The 27,624-nt window shown below is 40.0% G+C and overlaps 1 protein-coding gene across 2 annotated transcripts in view; it reads left to right on the top strand.

The window, feature by feature from the left end:
• The window catches only part of Ddx59 (DEAD-box helicase 59), a 26,528-nt gene extending 544 nt beyond the window's left edge, over positions 1–25,984 (top strand). The window contains exons 2-8 of one of the 2 annotated variants that reach the window (XM_055598134.1): positions 627–1,420; positions 3,229–3,396; positions 7,353–7,442; positions 12,667–12,918; positions 20,549–20,701; positions 21,328–21,456; positions 25,573–25,984. In XM_055598134.1, coding sequence (XP_055454109.1) covers positions 638–1,420; positions 3,229–3,396; positions 7,353–7,442; positions 12,667–12,918; positions 20,549–20,701; positions 21,328–21,456; positions 25,573–25,836 — 1,839 coding nt within the window. In that variant the 5' untranslated portion in view covers positions 627–637 and the 3' untranslated portion in view covers positions 25,837–25,984. The remainder of the gene's footprint in view (positions 1–626; positions 1,421–3,228; positions 3,397–7,352; positions 7,443–12,666; positions 12,919–20,548; positions 20,702–21,327; positions 21,457–25,572) is intronic. The other variant, XM_055598135.1, reaches the window with a different exon arrangement.
• Positions 25,985–27,624: the final 1,640 nt, after the last annotated feature.

Here is a 27,624-nt window from a genome sequence, read left to right on the forward strand (position 1 = left end):
GCTAGCATGACATTTAAGTACTTTTCCAACAATACACACACGTAGATACACATGTATTTATTATGCTATCTGATACGTATATAATGTAAAAATAATATTACGTGTATATGTGTGTGTGTGTGTGTGTGAATTTAAGGTTTCAGTGACTGCAGTGACCTACTTTCCCTGCTTGTGAAGGTTAGAAAAAAAAAAAAACAATAACACACAGAATGAGCACTCTGTTACTTATATAAATATAATAGCATTTTCCCCTGTTTTGTCTGTAATTTTGATTTTTAAGATTCTAATTATGAAGTATCTTCTTTTATGAAAATGCAATTGAGGGATTTGCTGTAGAATTTCTGTGGTATCTGCTCCTTGTAAGTACAAATGATCAGTAAACAGATATAGGTGGTGTGCACAGCAGGGTTGTGGGGTCCCTGCAGGCCGTGTTTCCTCCACTTGTGTGAGAGGACTGTATCCCCTCCCCCAGAAACTGACAAGTGGAAGAAAAGTTTGGCTTAAGTAGGGACATGATGTCTTCACTGTTGCTTTGGGTGAAATTCTCTGATACAATATCATATGACACTAATATGTGAGCTTAATTGAGGGTAAATATATATCTCATGGTGCAATTTCCTCAACAGAATATTGAAGAATGTTTGTTCCCAGATCTTTAAAAATCAAGAGGAGTTCTAGTGATGACCTCAAAAGCTGCATAACTAAGAAAAGTAAGCCAGAAGCAGAAGGCCTTCAGCTAGAAGAAGACAGAGATACTCAGGTTCATGCTTCAGTTACTAAAGAAACTGTCACAGTAGACAGGCCCAGCAGTGCATCAAACTCCTTACCCAGCCCTTCTCCACAGTTGCCCGAGGGTGTGAAGGACAGCCACCCTTCAGAAGAGCCCATAAAGTCGTTTTCCAAAACCCAGCGGTGGGCAGAGCCTGGGGAGCCCGTCTGTATTGTCTGTGGTCGCTACGGAGAGTATATCTGTGATGAGACTGATGAAGACGTGTGTAGCTTGGAGTGCAAAGCAAAACATCTGCTGCAAGTTAAGGAAGGGGAAGAATCATTAAAACCCAGCAGCCCGCAGAGAACTGGTTCCGAGCCAGAGTCCTCGCTGGAGGCCTTTTATGTCTACAAAGAGCACCCCTTTATTGTGACCCTAAGGGAGGACCAGATTGAAACCCTTAAACAGCAGCTAGGAATCTCAGTTCAAGGACAAGAAGTTGCCAGACCCATTATTGACTTTGAGCACTGTGGCTTCCCTGAGACCTTAAATCAGAACTTGAAGAAATCAGGCTATGAAGTGCCAACTCCCATCCAGATGCAGATGATTCCTGTAGGGCTTCTGGGAAGAGATATTCTGGCCAGTGCAGACACTGGCTCAGGAAAAACAGCTGCTTTTCTCCTGCCTGTTATCATCCGAGCTCTATTTGAGGTAATTTACTGATCTGACATATATTTGTCTCAGAAACAGATGCAGTATTTACCCAGTTTCATTGTAACTAATAAATTTACAAACTGCAGCTCAGCAGTTGTAAATCAAGTCATTGATGCGCCTGGTGATTTTTGCGTCTGTTTTGTATGTGAGACATAATATCAAAGAATATTCTTTTTATTGTGTTGAGCCAAAGATCTCTTCCTGGAAGGTATAAAAATTAATTTCCTTACAAAACATTTTATTTTTAGCAGGTTTTCTATAAAAGAACATAAAGTTTTGATCTGCAGGAAAAAACCCTGTTTACCAGATGCGTGAGCTGCAGTTTATGTCAGCTAAGCCTCTTGGGTTTTGGAGAAACTGATAGTGTATATTAAAGTTATGCTTCTTACACTATATCAAAGTATATTCTTAAGTGTGACCTGTGGTTCATCTTTAAATAGTACTGCTGGGCCAGGTGGCACAGGCCTGTGATCCCAGCACTCCACAAGATGAGACAGGAGCACTGGGGTCTAGACAGCCTAGGCAGCATAGTAAGAGCCTGTCTCGAGCAAAATGAAACGAGAAATACTAACTTCGTTGTTAGTTTGTGGTGTATAAAGCATATTCACACAGTTTCACAGACGCTGCATATTTGTTTTCTTAGTATACGCCGAGTATCATCATCTGAGATGGTTTAGGACTTTTTCCAATTTTAGAATATTTGCATAGACTACTAGTTGAGCATCCCTAATTCAGAAATCCAAAATACAAAGTGCTCCAGAATCTGAAACATAATTTTTGGTTTTTAAAGACAGGGTTTCTCAGCGTAGCCTTGGCTGTCCTGGACTTGCTCTGTAGACCAGGCTGGCCTTGAGCTCATGGAGATCCACCTGCCTTTGCCTTCAGCTGCTGGGATTACAGGTATGCTCCACCACTGCCCAGCCAGAACCTGAGACATTTTAAAAGAATTATAATTTTATTGAAGTGTATGGGTGTTTTCCTGCATATATGTCAGTGTACCACATGTGTGCCTTGTGCCTGTGGAGGCCAGACAGGAATCGGATCTTCCATAACTGTAGAAGGTTATGAAGGTTATGAGCTGCCATGGGAGTGCTGGCAATCACACCTGGGTCCTCTGAAAGAGAAGGCAGTGCTCTTAACCACTGAGCCCCAGGATCTGAAACTTTTCAACATTGTGTTGGTGCTCAAAAGTCTTGCTATTAAAGGGCCTTTTTTTTTTTTTTTTCAGACTTGTAGACTGAGGCTGCTCAGCCTGTCCTAGTAAGCTTGTGGGCTGTGCATGTGACACGAAGTGGAGGCAGAGAGGAAATAGAAGAAAGAGCAATAGAGGCTAGTGTGAGGGCAAAGTGCTGGATGTCTAAAGCACAGCTCAAACACAGGGTGATTAAATAGAGCTCAGGGAGAAGCTAGGCTGTGGGTGCCTCTCACGAAGCCCTTAAGTTCTTTGGCCAAAGAAAGATATCAGTGTGTGAGAGTGGAGAGGGAAGAATCCAGGAAGCAAAGTGCCGAGCTTCCGGGTGTCTTCATGGTGACCAGGGGAGTCGTCCTTGCAAGAGGAGTGCTAGAGATTTTAGTACTCTTTCTCACTTTGCTTACTGTGTATGCCTTCCCCCCTTTTGATCTTTAGTTGTATGAGTTGTATAAGAAATGGGCTCAAGTTCTGATAATTTTTGGAGGAAAACTCTGCATGTGGCGAGCAAAAGGCTCATATCTGGGGCTGATGGTGTCACTGTGATGGTGTCATAGTTCATATAAGCAGGAATTCATTATTGGGGTTTGTAAGTTGTTTCTTCTCCTCTTGGCAGGATAAAACGCCATCTGCACTCATTCTCACACCAACAAGAGAATTAGCCATTCAGATAGAGAGGCAAGCCAAAGAACTGATGAGTGGCCTGCCACGCATGAAGACAGTGCTTCTTGTGGGGGGTTTGCCCTTACCCCCACAGCTGCATCGCTTACGACAGCACGTGAAGGTAAGCACCTGGGTGGGAGGAGGTTAAAGCAACAGAGGAACCCGTGTGTGTGTGTGTGTGTGCGCGCGCGCGCATTCTTTAAGCTTTTAGTTTTTTGCCTACTAATTATTTTTTTCCAAAGTTAATGTTATAACCAGGTATAGTGATACACATCTGCAATCCCAGCACTCGAGGTTGAAGCAGGAGTATTGCTGAGAGTTTATAGTCAGCCTGAGCTACATAGTGAGTTCTAGGCCAGTATGTGCTATAGAATGAGGCTTTGTCTTTAAAAAAACAAAAACAAAACAAACAAACAAACAAAAACAACAGCAACAACAAAAAACTAAAACAAAAGTTTCATTGTATTCAGGAAAAGAATAGAATACAACTTACTGAGTGTCTGTTATACATTAAACTCTGTTGGGTATTCTCATATACCTGTCTCGTGTAACCATATTTGCTCTGAAAGTAGGTTTGTATATTCCATTTTCATGGTTGAGAAGGTAGATCTCAGAAACTGGGATTTTACAAAATAAATAAAAATTGTCAAAATTAGAATTGCAATTTATCTGACTCTATTAATCCTTTGCTGGGCCACAGTGTGTAGTCTGTGCTTTCTTATATGTGAAAGTAATGTGATCTAGTTGTAGCTTTGGTACTTGCTAACAGTGTCATAGATAACTGACTTTGCTTTGGTGAACTCCAGTTTTCTTGAGTTAAAATGGTTGTGCATACTTGTCGATTGAGCTTAAGAGAAGGCTGGCACAGAGCCTGAGCAGTAAAGGTGGACTGTAGCCTAGAGGCAGCAGTTGGTCCTGAAATTCTGGATATTACCTTTCTAGCTTCTGGGATGGCAGGGAGGTTCTGAAGTTCCAAGGGAGGAGCTGAACTGCCAAAGAACCTTGTGTGGAGAAGGGACAACAGGTTTGAAAACACTGCAGTATTCAAAACAAAAAAACTGTCCTGCTCATAGGACATCATATCATATGATGTCATCATATGTGTTTGACAGTTTTAAAACATGTAAAATACACTTGTAAGACATTGCCAATTGGTAATTAGTGGGGAAATAAATCACTGGTTTTCACTGTAGATGTCTACTATATAAAACAGAGAAAGGTAATATTTTCCTAGTGAAAGATTCTAAGTTCCGCAGTATATATTTATAAGGTAAACCATTAAAACAGTTTGTGAACACTGAATTGGGTTAGTAGAGCTTGCTAGAGTCTCCTACAAGCATCTGACCTATTTTTCTTGCCCAGCACTGGAACATTAGAGTGCATGGAGACATGTAAGTGCAGTCCTGATCACCTTTAAGTAGCTCACCTTTTATTCTTCTTTCAGTTTTTTCAAGACAAGCTCTTGTATGATTGCTGGCCTCCAGGTTAAGAGCATCTGCCTCAGCCTTCTGAGTGCTGAGCTTGGTCCATCTTGCTGGCTGCATTTTCATTCTTAGGGGAAAAAAGCTAATACATTGTTGCTAGTCTTTAGTTTTCAACATTTATTCATTTATAAGTCTGGATACAGTTTTTTCATACATTTAAAAAAAATCTTCAACTTGAATGAAATAAACCAGTGCAGTGTAAGAAACTTTTTTCTCCCAGGCTTCTTGGAAGTTTCTGACTTGATGCCCCATCACTCCCATATACTTCAGAATGTGATTCCTATAACCCAGGGCATTATTCTGCATGTCCATAATGCAATTACAGATTCAGGAAGTTAACACTGACACATTAGTATAGATCAGAAACTAATGTGTCACCCGCTCTTTGGAGGCCACTCACGTTTTAATAATTCCACCTCCTCACACACACACCCCCATCCTATGCCTGATCCCCTGCACAAGAAGCTGCATGTAGTGGCTGCACCTCTAACTCTAGTACAGCGGCTTTTGAGAAGCCATTAAAAAGGAGAGGAAGATTAAAGTTAAGGCCATCCTGGGCTACAGAGTAAAAGCCTATCTCAAAAAATAAGCATTAAAAACGTAGGTACATCCGGATCATGTACTCTATTTGGATGGTGTGTGGGATGGTTAGTGCTGCAAACTTGACAGGGTCTTGGGTCACCTGAGAGATGGGCCTTCAGGCATGCCCCGGGTGGATTATTCTGACTATATTTATTAATGTGGGAAGATCCATCTTAAGTGTAGTTTAACCATGACCTGGGTAGGGGATCCTGGACTGTATAAAATTGAAAAAAGCAAGCTGATCATGCGGTTAGCTCTCTCTGCTTTCTGATTGTGATGTGCTTGTGAGCATCTGTTCCAAGTTTTTTACTTCCCCACCACAATTGGACTATACCTTGAATTGTGACCCAGAACAACCCTTTTATCCTTTTGGCTGTTTTGTTGAGCTATTTCATTACAGCAAAAGGAAAAGAAACTAAGACAGTACGTCTCTATCATCTTCAGTTTGTGGTGGTTCTTTAGTCTTTATGGTTTTTCTATCATTTTAGCACTGCTAAGATTTACAAGTCACTTCTTTTTATTGTTGCTGAGATTTCTCTTATTGTTCTTTTACATTTTTAAAAATATGCATGAGTGGTTTGCCTGCATGTATGTATATGTACCATGTGCATGCTTGGTGCATGCCTGTTGTTACAGATGATTGTGAGCCATCATGTGGGTGCTAGGAACAACAAGTGCTTCTAGCCACTAAGCCATCCTTTCATTCTGTTCTTTTGAAAAATTTTGTACGTGTATAGTACATGTGTGGTGTATGTGCACATGTGTGTTCAGGTGTGTGCTCCTGTGTACTTATAGCGGTCAGGGGAGAACACTGGGATCCCGCTCTGTCATGAGACAGGTTCTCTTACTGAGGCGGGAGTTCTACAGTGCTGGGCTGTCACGCACACATGCAGCCATAGCCAGCTTCTGTGGGTGCTGAGGCCTGGAGCTCAGGTCCTTGTGTGTATACAGCTGAGCCAGCTTCCCAGCCCCCACCCTGTCCCCCCTCCACCCCCACCTTTCTCTCCCGCTTAGCCTCAGACTTATGACAGTCCTGCATCAGCCTCTGAAGGACTATAGTGACAGATTGTGCTCTACCATGCCCAGATTTCAAACCCCTTTAAAGAGAAATATGACTGTGTTCTTTTCACTGCATCCCTTTTGGTGGCTAACTTTTACTCTCTTCTTCCTTGAGACGCTAGGGTGGAACTCCAAGTCTCATGAATGCTAGGGCAGTACCCCACCACTCAGCGGCACCACTACCTTGCTGGCTGTTCACTTGTCTTTCAACTGTTAAAATTTATTTTTTCCTTTTGTATTTAGTAAATATTTTGGGAGAAGCACTTTGGGGTACACAAATGTCTTGTGCTCATCAGTATGGAATCAGGTTTCCTGTTTTGTTTAAAGACTGTGATTTGGTTTGGCCCTGATTTGACCAGTAGAACCTTGAGCTTGTGTCTGTGGCTTTAGATCATATCTCTGAGCTCTTACTATCTGCTATCTACTCTCTGCTTATGGAGGTCCATGTTTGCCTTATTTTTTCCTTGGCCAGTGCAGGAAGCATGCCTTTCTCAGGGATCCCTTAGTAGAGACCCACCTCAGAGGCTACACAGGTGTACTTTTGTTGTTGTATTTTAGCCACTCACCTTCCCCCATTGGTCCTTTAGGCTCATCTTTATGTTTTCTGTACTGGACAGACTTCTCCATTTATTGTGTATCATATGTATCACAATAGCATTTATTTCATTCATTTCTTCCTATAGACTACAGATTATTTGAGAGCAGAAACTGTATATGTCTTATTCATTGTGGTACTTTACACAGTATCTAGCATATATTAGCTACTCAGTACAAATAGAAAGGCCAGGTGTGATAGTGCACACCTACAATCCCAGCATTCAGGAGGCAGGAGGGTTACAAGTTCAAGGCAGGCTGGGATACATAGTAAAACCCTATCTCAACAGAAAAAAAAGAGTGAATAAATGAATAAATGTTATCTAATTTTAAATTTGCCTTTGTTCTTTTTATTCAGGTTATCATAGCAACCCCTGGGCGACTTCTGGATATAATAAAACAGAGCTCTGTATCACTTGGTGCCATAAAAATTGTGGTCGTAGATGAAGTAAGTAGTCATGTTAAAGACTATTAGTCAGGCAGTTGGGGCGATGGCTCCGTGCAAAAAGTGTCTGCTTCACAAGCATGCAGACCTGAGCTCAGGCCAGGTCTGGGCATGGAGGTACATGTCTGAAACCACAGTGCTAGGTAGAGGATGACAGGGGATTTGGAGCTCACTGCCAGCCTGTGTAGCCAATCAGCGAGCTCTGGGCTCAGTTTGTCTCAAACAATAAGGCAGGTGTCTGGGAAGATGGCCCAGGGGCTAAGAGCATTTGGCGTTCAAGCCTGATGATCTGAGTTCAGATCTCTGGAAACCAGATGCACTAACAGCAATGACCAGTAATAGAGTCCCTTCCTCAGACAAGGGAAGGTGGAAGGTGAGGATCTGGTACCAAGGTTGTCCTCTGACCTCCATACATACACACCCTTACACACAGTCATGCACAGACACATAAATAGAGAAATGAATGTGCATGTGTGTGTGTATAACATGAAATGGAAAGTGACTGAGAAAGATGGTCTCTATTGCCCTGCAGCCTTCACATGCGTATGGACACGTGTGTGCACACTTGTGAGCACACATACACTACACATACACTATACATACACGTTAAAAAGCAGTCACTTGATTTTGGATAATTTATTTAAAAGTATATTGTAGCTATGTAATGTCATTGTTTATTCAGAATATTTTCTGTGAATGGAAAAAAAATCCAGGGACTTGTAAAATTTACTGTCCTGGGTCTTAAGCTGACTCCTGTGTACACTGCAGCTAAACCAAGGCACGATTCCCTCTGTTAAACCAAAGCTATCTTTCCTAGTGAAGAACACTCAAATTCAGTGGTCACTGTAAGCTCCATGATAAGGCTGTGGGCTTTTGCTGTATTTTGTTTTGTTTTGCAGTTCTGGGAATTGGCCCTGGGACCTTCTGCATGATACACAAGCATTCAGCCACTGAGCTACCTCTCCACTCTCACAGAGATTGGTTTTTAAAATATTTTATGCTTCCTGATGCTTAAAATAATCAGTGACAATAATTATTATTATTTACAGGAGCTGTACTAATAGTGGTTATTTAAATGGTATTTGAATAGTAGTTCTTTTTTTTCTGGGCATTGGTATAATGGTTGTGAAATTTTTGTTGTTGTTAATATATCTGAGAAGCATTTTATAGCTCTGAAGTATACAATGAAGTAAGTGCATTATTTTATTATATGTGCATATATGTGTGTATGTATATAGATAGAGAACTTTCATTTATTTGTTATTGTGTAAATGTATTCATGCACTTGCCATGTGTAAGTGTGAAGGTTAGAGGACAGCTTGTGGAAATTGGTTCTTTCCTGCACATGTGGTTCCAGGATTAAACTCAGGTTTTCAGGGTGACAGCAAGCACCTTTACCGCTGAGCCATCTTGTCAGCCCTATGTTTTTTATTTAATTTTTGATTATTGTTGTTGTTGTGTGTGCACATGTGCATGGATAGGTACACAGGAACATGCATCCATGACACCTGTGTGGAAGTCAGAGACAACGTTTAGAAGTTGGGTCCTTCCTTCCATTATCATGGTTCCAGGGATTGAACTCAGCTCATCAGGCTTTGCTGCGAGTGCCTTTATGCTGAGCCATCCTGCCAGACCTATAACATCATACAGACAAACATGAGAACTGAGCTTTTGCCACCCCTGCATCCAGGACACATTTTCCTTCGTGTTCCCTACCAGCAGTGACAGCAGAGGTTTGGTTATTTTGTAGCAGTGGTAAAAGTGCCATGCCAGGCTCTGACCAGTAATCACATCCTGTGTGCCCTTGTCCCAGTAAACAACAGGGGATACTCTCAGATATGTGAAGATGATACAGGCAAGGCCCTCAAGACTAGAGTTTGAACTTTTTTTTAACCACTTCCTGCTATGGCTCTGTGATTAAGAGGACCTGCTGCACTTGCAGAGGACCCAGATTTGATTCCCAGTACCCACACAGTAGCTCTCAGCTGTCTATACTCTGTCCCAGGAGAGCTGACAGGCACCAGGCACAAGTAGGTACACGTTCACACATGCAGACAAACACAATACACATAAACTAAAAACAAATCTTTAAAAAAAGAGTAACTGGATTGTAAAATACTTGCCTGACATTTGCAAAGTGTTTGTTCTGTCTGTTGCACCATTAAAAATACGTTAGAAGAGAAGAGAAGAGTGACTGGATGTAGCTGGTTTCCACAAAACAGGTACAGGCTGGAATTTGTCTTTTGAGCAATAGTTGGTCACTTATAGGGGAAACCGCTATAAAATAAGATGTTGTATTATGTATACTATACGCTAATTGTCCAGGACAATTAAGGTCAGGAGTAGAATTTAGAGAGTTAGTGCTTTGACTATTAAAAATAGTAATGGAATTTGAACTGCTCCTAAGAAGATGGGGGACAAATTTAAAACCCAGAGGACAGGTCGGATATCCCAATGAAGAGATAAGCAGAGTCGGAAAGAGCCCAAGTCTCTGTGGAGGGGAGGGAAGGAGACCAACGAGTTTGAAAGAATTCTTCCTGAGAAATAGTAGAAAGTAGATTTGGGTAGCTAGGGTGGAGTCAAATTATAGATTGCCCTGAGAGGGAGGCAGAAGCTTCTGGATTTGATGTGGGAGACAATGAGGCTTTCTAAATTACGAGCTGGGCGTAGCAGGGTAAAAGTAGTGGTTTAGGGAGGGTAGTCCCCTGCCCAGTAAAAGAGAAATTAAAGAAGAAGGACTCAAAGACCAAGCAGCCAGCAAACCAGCCAAGGCGTGAAGGGGTCAATGGCAGGGTGGAGACGTTGGGACTGAAGGGTTTAGTCTGAGAGTTGCTGTAAAGTCATCAGTTATGAGCCTTCGGATGACTGCATAGGTGGAAGAAGACGGCAGCTGGAGCGCTGACTCCACAATTATAGCTGTACCTTTAATGTTAGAAAAGGGTGAGAAGTAAATGCTGGGTCCCACAATCCTCTCTGAGTTTGGCCTTCCTGTGAACAATAGACAAAGGGGAACCATTTTCTCCTTACAGGAAGAGTGCTTTGGAGTTTATGTGTTGTCTGTTCTCCAGGAGAAGGGTGGGGGGAAGTGAGCAGTGAGAGCTGAGGCTGAGGGCCGGACACATGGAGTTGGCACTGAGTCAGCACAGTGGTCTGATACAGGAACTGAGAGTGGAAGATGTCTCTAAAGGCGGATGGATGCCAGTGTTGCAGGAGGAGGCCAGGACTCACATCATTTCTTGCTGTTCCTCTGCTCCAAGTCATTATCTGGGTCACTTGTCAGGCCTTCCCTTTGGCTAGAATTCTCCCCTCCCCCATCTCGTTCCTTCTTCACTGCTTCAGAATAAGAGACTCAGAAGCTGACCCCTGTCCCTGAGGGTCCGGGCTGATGTCTCCTTCCTTCTGCTCTATTGGACTATGCACAGAGTGTACTGTCTCTGTATTGTCTCTGTACTGTCGTTGGCTGCCTCACAGCCATCAAGCGCAGGTCTGCCTGGCCTGGCCTAGTGATAAAAACAGTCTGGGGAACAGAGAGTACGTGTTGGCCTATAACCCCAGCACTTATTAGGCTGGTGCTGGATGTGGGTGTGGGGCTCAAAGCCAGTCTGAGGGCACTAGAGAGATGGCTCAATAGTTAAGAGCACTTGCTACTCTTACCGAGGACCTGGGTTTGGTTTCCAGCACCCAAAAACCATTTCCAACTCCAGTTTCAGGGGATTCAACACCTTTCCTTAGCTCCACAGGTACCAGGCATGCACATAGAGCATGGACAGGCACGCAGGCAAACTACTCACACACCTAAAGTACATGAATTCAAAGCCGGCCTGGGCTACCTGGAAACCATATTTCCAAATAAAAGGAAACAACAGCAAACAAACAAAAACATGGAACCACCTCATGTGCCCAGTGAATGTTAGCTAGACTGGCCTTCTCACTTGGGTAGTCTGATTCAGCAGCTCAGGGATCTTGAAAAACTCCTAGATTTTGAGAGGCTTGGGACACTGAGATGTTGCTGTACAACATTAGGTCTTATTTGGTGCTTAGAGTTAAGGCTGTCCATCATTTATTTTGACATGCCAGTTGTTGTTCGTTTAGTGGATGTAGTGGAAAGGAATGCTTATGAGCTCTGCCCCATGAAGCTGTGGCAAGTGTGTATCTATCCACGGCAATACGGCAGGGACAAACCTAACGGTTTACTTAGGTTGGTAAACAGAGTTTCTCTGGGGTGGTGATGCTTATGCTCAGATTTCAGTGAAGATACTTCTGGAGGGAAGATTGTGACAGAGGACACACAGTGAATGTTAGTGGTAAAGTTTTAGTAAATTTTGGAGAAATGACAATATTTGGACCATAGTCAGCATTTAAACCATAGCAATGCCTAATGTTAATTTTTAAATATAAAATACTTTTATTATATAAGACATATCCATGAATAGAAGGAAATAAAACTTTGGAAAACAAAAATTGAGCCCTAACGGCCATAGTGGCACATGCCTTTAAACCCAGTACTTGGAAAGCTAAGGCAGGAAGATCATGAGTTCAAGCCTGCATATCAAGATTCTGTCTCTAAAATTCAAAGCCAACAGATGTGATTCAATAGTGGAACACTAGCATGTGCAAAGACATGGGTTAAATTCTCAGCATTGAAAAAGAAAAGTGTAGTGAGCACCCCAGCCCTGTACACACAACAGCTCTCTAGGCCTCTCTGTGGTAGCCATTCAGTTTTCCAGGTTTTTTTTCACTCTGTAGTTCAGTCTGGCCTTGAACTCAGTCCTCCTGCCTTAGTGTCCCAAGTCCTGGAATTACCATATAAATTATTCCTTCAATTAATTAATTTCTTGTGTGTGTATATGTATATACTTACATTGTCTTATAACTAGTATTGTGTTACATAGTGTTCATTTCTTTTCTCTGAGCAATCATTTATTACCCAGTAAAGAGCTTTCTGGTCATTTTTCATAATGGCACAGTGTTATGTTACCATAATTTAAAAGTGCCCTATGATAAGTATGTAGGATGTCTATTTTATAAATATTAATAATAATAATCCATATCATTAAGTTATATGGTTTATAATTTTACATAAACATTCTTTATTGATCCTTTGATAGTGTGATGTATTTTTCTGTGGTTTTTTTTTTTCTTTCTGTTCTTAATTATGCAGTCTTATCCTGGGTGGTGCTGGCTTTCAGTGCTGAGTAAGCCTGACTTTAGAATGCCTTTGTTTTAGGCTGATACCATGTTGAAGATGGGCTTTCAACAGCAAGTGCTTGACGTGTTGGAAAACACTCCTAGTGATTGTCAGACCATCTTGGTTTCTGCCACGGTTCCAAGCAGCATAGAGCAACTGGCAGAGCAGCTTCTACATAACCCTGTGAGGATTATCACTGGGGACAAGAACCTGCCCTGCTCCAGTGTGCGGCAGATCATCCTGTGGGTAGAAGACCCAGCGAAAAAGAAGAAGTTATTTGAAATTCTAAATGTGAGTATTCAGGCAGTCAGCCATAATTTGTCACTTGTGCTTGCATTTCTGGAGCTCCAGAGAGAGTGACACCTAAGGGGAGCTTTGGGGGAATTCTGCTGCAGATATTTAGCAGTAAATTCTTTTACCCACATCAGAATTCTTTCAGGATCAAGTTAAATTTTGTTTCTGGTGTTTGTTTGAAACAGGCTTTTGCTATGTATGGCTGGCTTGACTGATATCATATAGCCCAGACTCCTCTGGCCTCACTCTTCAATATTAGCATTAAAGGCATTTGCTACCATGCCCAACTCAAAGTTTTATTTCTGAAAATATGCAGTATAGATGTCTAGTAGGGATTTTGGGGAGACACATCTCTTTTTTTTTTTTTTTATTTTACCAATAAAGACTCTGGAGCCAGATGCTGGGTAAAAGCCTGTTAGTTCAGAGAGGCAGAGAAAGCACCCAGCTGACCTTCCTCAATGCTCCTTCTTCCATGCGGGCTCAAAAACCCTCATGCTGAATATCTCTCCCTTCTACTTCCATCTATGTCCTTCCTCCTGACTTCCTCTTACTCTCTATGATTTTTCTTCTTAATAATCCTGTTAACTTCCTTTCAGCTGGTTGCTTGCTTCGCCTCTTGACCTATAGTTGACTTTATTTAATCCTGTTTATAATATTCAAGCAGAAAGCTCTTGCCTTATAGGTGTGTGCTAGGGCTGAGCCATACCACAACTAAAAGCAGGTTTTTTCCAGTAAATAACACAATCTCAGGGTTTACAGTATAGTCAGATATCTTGCAACATTTCCCCTTTTTTTGTTTAAACAAAAAGGAAAGGTTTTAACTCTTAACACGGTAAAACTATTTAAAACAAGAAAGCTTTTTCTGACAAGCTTTCCACAGTGTCAGCATGGTTGTATCTGGCAGTCTTGGGATTAAGTATTTTTGAGTTCAAAGTTCTGTAAAATGTCTGTGTCAGTCTCCCATGAACTTTGCAATTTGAACGTCCTGAGCAGTTTATAGTCCTAAACTGATCTTTTGGTGGTGTTTGTCAGCTTGGTGGCAATTTTGGCAAGGCAGAACACAGCAGTCAATCCAAAGGTGTCTACTGTTTGCATAGAACCTGGTAGCAGAAGAGGCGTGGGACAGTTTTTCCCAGTGGTTAGCGTTACCACAGTCAGATGGATTTATCGTTGCAGGGTCCCATCATCTTCTTGGAGACTTCAGGGCTATTATTAGGGATGTCACTGTTTACTGTAGAAAACTTAAACATTTGAAGTGCCATATTCAGAAGATTGCTAAAAGGTTTGAGAACACAAGCCTACAAACTTTGTTTCTAGTTACCTGCTTCAGATTTAAACAGAAGCTTTATATATACATAATAATCTTAACAGATTTTGAGATAATATTTATACCTTCAGAAAATTTTTACAGAGTCAAATGAAAACCAAAAGATTATGAGATTAGTATAAATAGATTAGTCCCTAATTGGGGCTGTAGAGATGGCACAGAAGTTAAGAGCACTGCTGTTCCAGCAACTACATGGTGGCTCATAGCCATCTACAATAAGATCTGGTACCCCCTTTTTGCCTGCAGGCAAAAAATGGAGGCAGAATACCATACAAATAATAAACAAGTCTTTAAAAAAGAAAATAAAAGAAAGAATTTTTTTTAAAAAGTTCCTAATTTTTTGTTTTCCTCTGTCCCATACCAGGTAGCTCTTCTGATGTGAGACAGAGAGTTTGGATTTTCCTTTAACAAAGCATACGTGGGTTTAGAGAAGGAGAGAGCCATGTTCTAATCCCAAAGCATTTATTTTTTAACTGAATTGGGACCACATAAAGACCATTTGTCACTTATGTCTATTGAGGGCAGCAGAGACAAGCATTTGGGAATCTGCCATGTGCCAGCCACATGGTAGGAAGAAAGAGGGGAGCCCCACCCAAGTGTTCTGTCCCCAACCAGTATCAGCCAGGTGGTTGTCCCACAGGAAGGGGCAGTCACCTGGGCAAGATGGTGGCATGGATGCCAGTGCTAGTCTGAGGCTCCAAGCTGAGATTTCAGATTGGTCAGCTGGAGGTGGGTGATACCACTTGGCCAATTTACTCTTTGTTGTGGAACATTTTCTCTTGATGATCCACCTTTTTTCTTCAGATCTTTACTTGTCCAGTGGTCTCCTGACTTTTTAATTGGATGCTTTTATTCTCCTGGGAAGTTAAAAACAAAACCCTACTCCAACCCTAACTCTGGGACAATCCAATCTTTTTTTTAGCAGGTTATCTCTAGCCTCAGGCAAATGTTTTTGACAACAGAAAAAGTATTATCTTTCAATTGAAATTTTAAACAATTATTTTTAAATTTGAAAATTTGAAACTAAATATACCTTCATATGTGAGAATAAATATAGCTATATTCGCCTTTTTCTTTATATAAGTTCAAGGTGTAATTACAGTATTATTATTCTAGTACTATTATTCTCATAGGTTTGTCCTGGTTTAATTTAGTTCTCCATTTCCCCTTATTTTTTTAGTGTGAGGGGTAAACTAAGTTCAAATTTTTTGAATGTGTATTTTTCTGTAATTTTTGCTGATTTATTCTGAATTTGTTCCCTGGCAAATTTTAATATTCTAGTCTTAATTACACATGATGCCAATTTATCCACTATTTCATTATTTTCAGGCATTTTTGTCTGTCTTGCCTGTATGGACGACATAAAATTTGATGTCTTTGCTAAGTTTTGCTAGGTTTTGTCATTTTCATTCATGCCTGCCATGAGCAGATATATTTGCCATTTCTCTGCCAGGTAGTGATTTTCCATTTTGATGACCATATGCTATACCATTGCACATGCATCATGAATTGGAGAAGATGGAGATTTTCCTTTTGCCTTCCTAGTTGTTTGTCTTATCGCCAATAGTGCTGTGCTGATTTTCCTTCCTCAGTATTTGCCATTCCATCCCCCGGTCTATAGGCTGCCTATTTCCATTAGCTTTGGTTCCATCAGTGGTTGATGAACTATCAGTAAGCCATGTGTTGGCAAATGTTGTGACCATTCTGCCACTCCCTACAGTTCAATAGGTGTCTCTCTTGGAGGAGGAGTGAATGGTTTAGAAAACTGATTTATTTCCTTAGTTCAGGAAGGCACAGGCCCCTCCACTACCACATCCTGGTCACATTTGCATCCTGTGATTTCTTTTTTTTCCAGAGCCAAGTTTCACTCAGTCTCATCTGATAATTTTTTAAGACTATTTAAGTCCTATCACATTGTAAGGTTTGAAATAAATTACATAGCTCTTGGTTAGTTAATCCATTTGTGGACTGTAGCCAGTTAATATCTCCCAGCAATTTTGAAAATTCATTAAGACTTTGTAATTTATCTCTCCTGATTTGTGCTTTCTGTGGTCAAAATTTCTGTAAACCTGTCTTATATCCTAGATAATTGATAGAATCTCCTCTTTGCATTTCTTCAGGAGTGATTTATAATCCCCAACAAGGCAAAATTCTCTTTATTTAATCAAACATTTTTTTCTAAGATATCTGCATTTGAATCAGCCAGTAAGACATCATCCATAAAATTATAAGTTTTAGATTGAGGAAAGTATTTACAAACTATTTCTAATGGCTGTTGTACAAAATATTGATACAAGGAGGGACTGTTTAACATTCCTTGAGGAAGAACTTTCAACTGATATCTTTTAACAAGTTGAGCATTATTATAAGTAGGAGCTGTGAAGGCAGATTTTTCTTTATCCTATTCTTGTAAACGTATAGTGAAAAAGCAGTCTTTTAAATCAATCACTATAATAGACCACCCCTTAGGTAATAAAGAAGGAAAAGGAATTCCAGGTTGTAAAGAGCCCATTGGCTAAATCACCTTATTTATAGCTCTTAGATCTGAAAACATTCTCTATTTTCTCCAGATTTCTTTTTAATAACAAATAAAGGAGAATTCCAGGACTGATTGATTCTTCAATATCTTGAACATTTAGGACTTTTACCAGCTGTCCTAGTATCTGTAATTTTTCCAGTGTCAAAGGCCATTGTTCTACCCACACAGGTTTGTCAGTTAACCATTTTAAAGGTAGGGTGGTTGGTACCTTTGAAAGACCAACAGCTGTTGTGTCCTGCTTATGTACAAGCTGACTGGTCTGTGACTCTTCTTGATAATACCTTTTAATATTTCTCTCAGAAGCATTCTTTATTTTGTGGTTTATTTCTGAGATTGGAGGAATGTTAATCTATGTTTTCTATTTCTGTAACAAATCATGTCTCCATAAATTCATGGCTATATTAGCCACATGTGACTTTAATTTTCTATTTGCCCTTCTGGCCCTAAACACTTGACCCATCTTGAACTTTGTTTTAACTGAGATAAAGTTCCAGTCCTTAGAATCAGAATATTTACCTCCCAAAGAGGCCAATCTAAATGCCAAGATTTTGATGAAATTATTGTTACATCTGTTCTTGTGTCTATTAAACCTTCAATTTCAATGCCATTTATTTGTATTTTCAGCTTTGGTCTCTGATCATTTATAGAAGTTTGCCAAAATACTTTTTTTCTGGTCTCTCCTGAATTTTTTGTTTTATCTACTGAAGCTGTTCTGTTCTTGATTATATCCAAAGTAGTGTCGTGTTTAACAACAGACATCTTTTAATTCCTCAGTGGAGGAGTGTCTCTGATGCTGACAGGTAACAATTGAATCAAATTTAATATCAGGGCCTGTGACAGCATCCCTAGGGAATTTCCCAATAACAAAGGGTTACCAGGCCTATCCCTGGTTGATCTGCACTCATTTGTTTAATGTCGGCCTTTGCCATACCTTCTGCATACTCCAGAAGGACAGGGGCCTTCTTTTTGGCTTATATCTAGAAAAACCATTGTTTCTAGGAGTGCCTTGCCTATAGTCCCTTTTTAAGTGAACTTGCTTACCACAATTAAAACATCGGCCGTTTTGCTTTTCTTAAAACTTTTAGAAAATACTTCTCCTTTGAAAGTAGCATCATAAACATGAGGTCCAGTATCAGCCATAACTCTAATACAATCCTCTATTTGTGCTGATCCTGTCTTTAAAGGCCTAGTCACCCTTTTGCATTCTGAATTAGCATTTTCAAAAGCCAGAGATTTAATTAATATTCATCTGACTCCTGAATCTGATACTATCCTATTTACAGCTGAAGTCACTCTTTGCAAAAAATTGTGAAGGCTTCCTTTGGACCTTGTATAATTTTAGTAAATGACTCAGACCTCTTTCCTGATTCTTCAGCTTTATCCCAGGTATTTAAAGATGCTAAATGATGTAGTACCAAAGTGTGATCATCAAATTCAAGCTGCCTTTGTAACTCAGCATATTGACCTTCACGTACAAACTGATCTTGGGAAATATCAATACCTCTAGCCCTATTTCATTGTTCTATAGCCCTAGCTTCCTCTTTTCATCATGTTCACCATTGTAACTGTGGACCAGCTTCTGATGTTACTGTTGCCAAATCTTTCCAGTCTTGGGTGATGATTCTGTTCTGTGTTGAACGTGAATTTAATATCTGCTTCACATAGGATGAATGCATACCATATGAAAGCTTCTTTAAATTTTCTCAAATCTAATATGTCTATAGGGCTCTATTTAACTTCTTCATAACCTTGGGAGTGCCTATCATTTGCTGGTAGTTCTTGTATAGTAACTGGAAAACTAAGGTTGGTTTCTAACAACCTTGGGCCACCCCTCTTTAGTTTCATCATGCAGTGGGGAGGTAGGTTCTTGTCTAAATTTCTCTGTCTGTGTATTTTTCTTATTTTTATTTATATGTCTTTCTAAAACCTGTATTTTACCAATCCACTTTTCATATTTATCACAAAAAAGCCACTATGGCTAATAATGAGAAAAATATGAATTATCACACTGACAGTAATTATAAGCAGTATTATGCAAATCTCAGTTAAGTCATTTACCTTTTCATTTTCTGCTTCATTATACGGGGTCCTAATCCTCAGTATTATAATATTTCCCATCTTTAACATGGGAAATATCTTTCCTTTAATACTACTCAACTCTTTCCTGAGGACTTCCCATGTGTATTATCAAATCTAATGGCTTCTCAGTTTGTCTGCAGCTGGTGTAATTTTTGTATTCTTGTGGTTGTGCCACCCATTGGAGCACCAAGTGCTGTTTTTAACAAAATCTCAATAATTCAGTTTTACCAAGAAAGACTCGGGAGCCAGATACTGCTAGCTCAGAGAGGCAGAGAAAGCACCCAGTTGACTGTTTTCCTTAGCCAGTGTCAAAAGTGCAGTGTTCTTTTTCCCATGCCAGCTCAAAAAAACCTCTCAAATTGAATGTCTTCCCTTTTACTTCCTGTGCATCTCTTTATCCATCCTCTTGACTTCCTCTTATCCTCTATGGCTTTTTCTTAATAATTTTATATTAACTTCCTGTCACCTAGCTCTGCCTCTTGACCTATGGTTGACTTTATTTAATCCTGTTCAAGCAGAAAGCCCTTGGATTAAAGGTGTGTGCAGGGCTGAGTCAGATCACAACTAGAAACAGGTTTTTCCACTAAATAACACAATCTCTTGATTCATAGTGTGATCAAATATCCTGAAACAATTTTCTTTTGTTCCTAAGGTCTCACTTTGTAGCCGAAGCTCTCTTAGAACTCATAATCCCCTTCAGCTCATGGAGTGCTAGGTTTGCAGTGTTTGTGACATATCTTCTGCTGAGAATCTGTTTTTCTTTTCCTTATTATACAGAGATATTTAAATACGAAGATTATTCCTCATGAGTTGGGCATAGTGACTCATGCCTATAATCCCAGTATTTCTTCTGAGGTAGAGGAATAGTTTTGTATTTGCAACTAGCAAGCGCTACAGATTGAGCTCCAGTGAGCCTGCACTACAGACTGTGATCCTCTTTCTTTCCCCCCTCTCTCTTACCCCTGGCTCTTCTTCTTCTCTCTCTCCCTCTTCCTTTCCCTCTCCCTCTCTCTCATATACCCTACATACAATTCTTCAGTATTTTACTTTCAAAAATTATATACATTTTTTCAAAGTGTTTCTTGATTATTCAGTCCTTGCAACTTTTTGAACTAATTTAAGCAAACTTGTTGGAGTGGTTGATATATGCAAACAGTTACTTACAAATATGGTAGTAACTTAAAGAACAGTTTGTATTGACTAGCAAGCAGGGTTAAGAACTATATAATGGGCCCTAACATTTTTTAAAATATATTTTTAATAGTAATGATGAAAAAGTGAGATGAGCTGGGCATGGTGGCACATGCCTTTAATTACAGCACTCAGGGAGGCCGAGGCAGGCAGATAGCTGTGATTTGGAGGCCAGCCTGGTCCATAAAGCAAGTCCAGGACAGCCAAGGCTAGACAGAAGAATACTGTCTCACAAGCAAAACAAAAGAAAAACAAAAACAATAACAACAACAAAAAGAAACAAGAAAAAGTGAGAAGAGCAGTTTGTGCATCCTTAAATGAGAACATTAGTTTTAGAAGAATTTTTTTTATTTTATATTATAAAATAATTATTATTTCCTTTTAGCAGTATTTGTAAACCTCTCAATAATTAGCTCATGCTAATGGTCTCAGAGAAGTTTTCCACAGAAGTACGCTCTATGGATAATTTAATTTCTTGTTTTCTCTCCTAGGATCAGAAACTCTTTAAGCCTCCCGTGTTAGTGTTTGTGGACTGCAGACTTGGTGCAGATCTGTTGAGTGAGGCGGTTCAGAAGATCACAGGTCTAAACAGCACATCCATCCACTCAGAGAAATCTCAGGTGGAAAGGAGGAACATACTGAAGGTGGTTCTCAGTTTTCTGTGTTCTCTGCCTCCCAAATCTATTTTACCACACTTTTCAAGAGAAAGCCTACTACCCGCTGGTTATAAAACAGTTGTTTTCAGTGCCAGGAAGCACAAGGCAAGCAGTGACCATAAAGTTCATGTTCCTCTTGCTCAGGCTTCGGGGTGGGGAGGGGGGCAATATGCTTGCTCTCTAGAGCACCTGTGCTAAATGGATAGCTAACTCCCAGTCCACCGTTTCAGAAATCAGGTCAGTTTGGTCTGGGGCGGAGCAGAAGCTCACCTTAGGAAGAGATTTGCTTGAGTAAATTAGTAAAATAAATTCCATGATGGTGAAAGAGGCTTTTTTAAGCTACATTCATTTTTTCAAGACTTCTATTTATTCAAAAGCTATTCTGCCAAATACTACTGAGGTATTAAAAAAAAAATCCAGAATTATACAAAGCCACATAAAAAAGTTCTAGATAAAAATGATTTTCTTAACTGTTTATTGTTTTTTAGACATGCTTCATTATGTTCTAGAACTTCCTCTAGATCAGGCTGGCCTCTGTCTCCCAAGTGCTGGGATTACAGCTATGCACCACCACTCCTGGCCTGAATAATGAATGTTTTTGATTTATTGGAAAGGGATTACTGGAAGGAGACTATGAGGTCGTGGTGAGCACAGGGGTCCTGGGCCGAGGCCTCGACTTGGTCAACGTCAAGCTGGTTGTGAATTTTGACATGCCTTCCAGTATGGATGAGTATATTCATCAGGTAAGGGGTGTCAATACCCTGCCGCTTTGTTAATGAGTAGAATTGAATAAGGCGTTGTCAGGATGAGGAAACCATTGCATATTTTTGGTATTAAAAATGTGTGTGTGTGTGTGTGTCCACCCACATGCTTAGGGCTACAGAGTTGGCTCAGAGGTTAAGAACACTGTCTAATCCTCTAGAAGACCCTGGTTCAGTTCTTAGAGCGTATATGGTTGCTCACAACCATCTGCAAGTCTAGTCCCAGAGTATCTGACACCCTTTTCTGACTTCCTCAGGTACCAGGAATGCACGTAGTATACATACTTACATACATACATATATATGCTCATTCATTCACACACATAAAATAATCTTTTAAAGCTTTAAAAAATTAAAAATATATTTATACATATTCTGAGCATATATATTCTTATATATATGCTTAGAAAAAAGTTTTGGTTCTAAATACATGTTAAAAACTGGAAATGTGAAACCTACAATGTTGGAGGTTGTTTGTTTGTTTGTTTGTTTGTTTATTATGTTAAGTGGCAGGAGAGATGGATTGGTGTTTAAGAGTACTTGTTGCTTTTCAGGGGACTTGGCTCAGTGCCCTGCACCCACAGCGCTGCTTAAAAGCATTTGCAACCTCTTTTTCAGGGGACTGCGCACCCTCCTCCAGCTCTGCTGGCACTAGCCTGCACATGCTGCACAGATGCAGACAGACACTCAGACACATGAATTAGAAATAAATTAAATCTTTAAGACACAGTTCAGGCACTAAATTATTGGTTTATTTTTGCTTCTTTTTCTTTTGTTTCCTTCAGTGAGCCACTGGTGGTTTTTATATTCAAGGAAAAAAGAAGCTGTTTTAAAAGATCACTTTAAGTTGCTGTATCTGGCCAGAGTAAAGATGATCCTTTAGAATGCTTGTTGTTTTAGGAATCTTGTCTTCTCTTCATACCCTTACTTGTCCTAGTCTTTCACCTTTTAAAGTTTCACTTGTTTCCTTTGCTGCCAAGAGTAACAATGGCCTCTCTCTCGGGTAGAAACAGAGCCTAGCTTAGTGCGGTGTTATCTCACTGACTGCTCCCGTCTTCCTTCTCCGGCATCGCTTACAAACCATCCAGTACAGCCTTTCTCTGATGCTCTTGGACTCACCTTCCGATGCCACCGATTTAATGTTTTCAGTGTCCGCACTGTACGGCTGCTTTGAGTTTTACTCACGCTTAATCAGGAATTGAATATCCTACCAGAGAGAACTCTTAGAGCAAATAAAATGTTTCCTTTCAAATTTTCATAATTTTGGATAGAAATTTTTCTGAAGAGTTATGATATTGAGAAGCTTCTTTGCTTCTTAGAATATGCTGCTTATAGTCACTTAGCCTTCCATCTGAAGGCTGACTCTCTGGCTTTCATGACTATACTCCAGTGACGCCTCTGGGCTTCGTGAGGATGTAAGATTTCTTGACTCTGGAGCTAGCTGGTTCTCTAGTTCTGTGTCCATGTCTTAGATTGTTTCACTTCTTAAACCACAGAATGAGTGTTGAGTATTACCAGTAGAAAAGGGCACGAAATGAGATGTAAGCCTTCCTTTTTTTGTTTTGAGTCAGGGTCTGTACTGCCTGTATTAAAACTCACAGTGATCTGCCTGCCTCTGCCTCTGGAGGGCTGGAATTAAAGGTGTGCACCAGTACATCTGGCAGTCAGCCTCCTTGACCATTTAGTTTTATCTTTAAGTTTTGTCAGATAAGTAAAAAATGATAAACACATGTGCATAGGTACACATATTCATCAATATATGTAAATGAGACCACATCATACCTACTGCTCTGTTGCCTTGCTTTATTAACTTTATCTCCGATGTATTTTCTCATCAGCATGCTCGCTAGGTACCATTTAATAAATGTTAATAGACCTAACATGTTAAGAGATGTGAGGGAGCACTTCCTCTGTGGCCAGGCTCCTGAGTGTTTTCACTAACTTTCCTGCCTTATCCTGTTTAAACTGTTGCAAGATAATATATCATGTGACTGTGCTATGGCCTAACAAATCCTTTATTGACTGTTATGTTTCTAATGCTTTATTATTTCAGAATGCTGCAGTAACTTTCACATACTTATTTTTTTATGAGTGTTAGTATGCAGTAAGTTCCTCTGGCCATGGACATGGTGGTCAAATCAGTAGCTGCAGCTGTGGGAGAGGCTGAGTCAGGAGGATTGTGTGAAACTGGAAGTTTGTGGATAGCCTGAGCAACATAGTAAGACTACCTTAAAAAAAAAGTTTAAGAGAACTGCTAAGTCAAAGATAAGTATAATAGAAATTCCCATGTTTCCGTTTTTTATTTTTAATGGTAGAAAGGTTCTGGGGAAAGTAATTTGATGTTAAATAGCATCAGCTACCTCAGAATTCAGAAAATATTGGAGGTTTTTTTGTTTTGTTTTGCCTTGGTTTTGTTTTTCTGTTTTTGTTTCTTTACTAGGTATTAAACTCAGGGCTATGTGCCTGCTGGGCAAACACTTAACTACTAAGCCATATTCCTGGCCCTTTTTTAAAATGTTGAGATTGTGTCTTTCCAAATTGATCAGGCTAACCTCAAACTTTTGGTGCTCTTGCCTCAGCCTCCCAAGCACCCCCACTTCCTGCTATACTAGATCTCATTGTAAATTATCAATAGATACAGTTCAGATACTGAACAACTCACTCTTCTGTTGCTGTTGTTGGAGGGGGATTATTTGTTTATTGTTTTATTTTTTCAAGACAGGATTTCTCTGTGTAGCCCTGGCTCTCCTGGAAGTCACGCTGTAGACCAGGCTGGCCTCGAACTCAGAGATCCACCTGCCTCTGCCTCCCAAGTGCTGGGATCAAAGGTGTGCACCACCACTACCCAGATATAATCATTCATTTAAAGTTAATTCAAACAACTAAATGTTTAAATATATTCATACAGTTGTATAGATATAACGACAGTCAGCTTTAGAAAATGTTTACCACCCTAAAAAAGATGCCACATGTCATCAGCAGTCATCCCACTCCAGATCAAACACAAGCATCCTCATTCCCAACTAACACTTGCACTCTGCCTTCTGCCTCTGTAGATTTATGGTCACTGCATGTAAAAGAGATCATGCCACATGTGGTCTTCTGTAACTTTTTATCTTTTATTTAGCATGTTTTCAGCATTTACCCATTTTATGGCATGTATATTTAAATTTTGTTTTATTTTTTATCGCCAAAAATATTCCATTTATGATACACCACCTTGTGGACCAGTTCAGTAGCTCTACTTTTTACTTTATGTCTACTATTAATCTCAGTGGCCCTACTGTGAATACTCGTATACAGATTCTTCTGTCCACACATTTTTGTTCTTGTTGGCCAGTTCCTAGGATCAGAATTGTTCATTTACTTGGTAACTATGCTTAGCATTTCATTACCTGCCAGACTGTTTTCCAGAGTAACATTTACGTATTCTTCAGGAATGTATGAGTTCCAATTTCTCTACATCTGCTAACTCTTATTATTCTCTGATTGATTGATTTTGAAGTCAAGGTTTCATGAGTTCATGAAGCCCCACCTGGCTCACTTGAATATTTCTAAGCATAGACTTTAGATTTTACATTTAATTGATGAGCAGAAGTTGGCCATGACTGATTCCCTTCTTGTGAAAACTTTCTCGGAATATTTTCATTTTGTATTTAGAAACAAGTAGAGTTTGTGCTTGCTGTGGATTTTGATATTTGAATGACAAATTTGTGTCCATTTAATTCTGTCAAACTGAGAACTCTGTAAAAACAAAATAGCTTAAATCTAACATTTCAAGGCACAAAAGCTAGAACAAACAGTCCTCTTGTGCTGTTTCATTAAAAATAAGATAGCAAACAATGTATATGTTAGCATCAGCCCTCTAAGTTGATCTCACTAATATACTAATATGTCCAACACAAAGTCCAAAGAGCATAATTAGGATTATAGCTCATGGGTAATGCTCACCCCGACTGAATTCAGTGCACATACACACACACCAAGGAAGAACCCTTATCTGAATGAATGTCAAGCTTTTTAAATAACTTTAATGATAGTCTTCATTTCTCTCGAAATGAATGAGACTTGAAAATGTCGTTTTGCATTTTGTTTCAGGTTGGTAGAGTCGGGAGACTCGGTCAGAATGGAACTGCAATCACTTTCATCAATAACAACTCTAAAAGACTCTTCTGGGATGTTGCCAAAAGAGTGCAGCCTACGGGATCCATTCTCCCCCCACAGCTGCTACACTCTCCTTACCTTCATGAGCAGAAGAGAAGGGAACAGCAGAAAGACAAACAGACACAGAGCAACCTGGTCACGGGGGCAAACCTCATGGACATTATTAGGAAACATGAAAGGAGCAACTCACAAAAATGACCTGGTTTGCCACTTCTGCTAGGTTTTATGATATATTATAAGCAAAATTTCTAATAACTACTGTATAATTGAGTAAATAAACATGTACAAGGAACAGAAGAATCTTGAAGATTATTTTAAATTTAATAAAATTTGTAGAGCAATATTATATTTATTCCAGCTCACCATCCTTGTATTTTAAAAGCAAAATTAGAAGATGAATTGCTAAAAGAAATACAATTTGTCTTCCCTTGCCATCATTTTCCATTGTTTGTTTAAATAGGTAGTTCCTAGAGCCATTGCTGTTGGAGCCATGATTCTGCCCAGCAAGGTGTCATTGGAACAGTGGCTCCCGCCCTGTCCGGGCAGCATGTTCACACTTGAGTTGTTATTGAATGGTTAGGAAGAAAGTGAATGGTTGCAATTGTAACAAATGCTCAGAAGTGCTTGGAGAAGGTGTACAAAATGTCTAGTTTTGTTCCAGGTTGTTTTCCCTGGCTTGGTTAGCAGCTTTTAACAAACACATCCCAAACAGTCCCGACAACTGGATACCAAGCTTTCAAATATATGAGTCTCTGAGGGGCATTGTCATTCAATGAAAGGAATAGATAGTTCGTGGGGCCATTAACTGTCAGAGCCATTACTGCAGAAAGGAAGCTAAACACCAACTTTCATAAACCTGTACTTTTATTTCATTAAAGACTAGTAGCATTTATTGGAGAAATTGAGTAGTATGTCAGACAGATGTTGACACTTAAGCTTTGGAGCTAAGGCATCTTCCCTGAGGCTATGGAGATGTCACAAATAGGAGTGACTGTGTGTAGCACTTGGACTTTGTGTCTATGTGCCTATGTATATGCACATGATTTGAAAGGAACAAGGGAGGCCAACTAGTCAGGGTCCCAAATGCTACAGCAAAAATGCACTGTAAGGCTGAACTCAAGGCTCTAGCACCAAATATGCAGTAAGTGCTGATAGTTTCTGAACAGTGGGACAGTTGTTTGTTTGTTTTAAACTAGATTCAAAGTTGTTTATAAGTGAAAATGTGGTAGCCAAAAGAGTAAGCTGGCTTTCTGAATCAACTGTTCTCTGAGAGCCAGGTATAGTGGCTTATTCATGCCTTTAATTCCAGCACTTAGCAGCCTCAGGCAGGAGGATCACTGCCAGTTTGAGGCTATTTTGGCCTACAAAGTGACACTCTTTCTCAGAAAACAAAGAAAGCAACAGCAGTGAATGATGAGAATATATTTAAACAAATACCACAAAGCAGTAATGCAACCTCACTGGCCTTTTAAATTCAGTTGGGCTTCTGTCCCACAGCTCTACTCGAATGACCTTTCAGCTGTCTGTTGACCTTCATAGAACCGTGTTCTGCTGATGTCCCCTTAACACTTAATTGTGTTGGGTTTGCAGGAGGTAGGTGAGTATCATAGTGGATTGGAAAGAACTCACAGCCTTGGGGATAGCCGAGTTCACTGCTTGCACCCCTTAGGAGCCCACTGCTGGAGCATTTTCCCTTCACTTCCTTCTCACTCTGAGGCCTTCACGCTCTTCCTGCTCCAAATCTCAGATGCTGGCATCTGCTTCTCCCTCTTACACATCCTCTCCATCTTTTCCTCCATTGTCTTGAGGGATCTCACTGCTGTGGTTCTTTTGTTGTGTAGACCAGAACATTAAACTTTAAAAATAAAACTGGCCAGAGTTGCTAGTGTGTTCCCCAGTTAAAGATTTGTTTTTAATTAAATTTGTTCTTTGATATTTTCACACACACACACACACACACACACACACACACACACACACACACAC

Source organism: Psammomys obesus, unplaced genomic scaffold (genome assembly GCF_907164565.1).
Source record: "Psammomys obesus unplaced genomic scaffold, mPsaObe1.curated_primary_1811, whole genome shotgun sequence".
Classification (NCBI taxonomy): domain Eukaryota; kingdom Metazoa; phylum Chordata; class Mammalia; order Rodentia; family Muridae; genus Psammomys; species Psammomys obesus.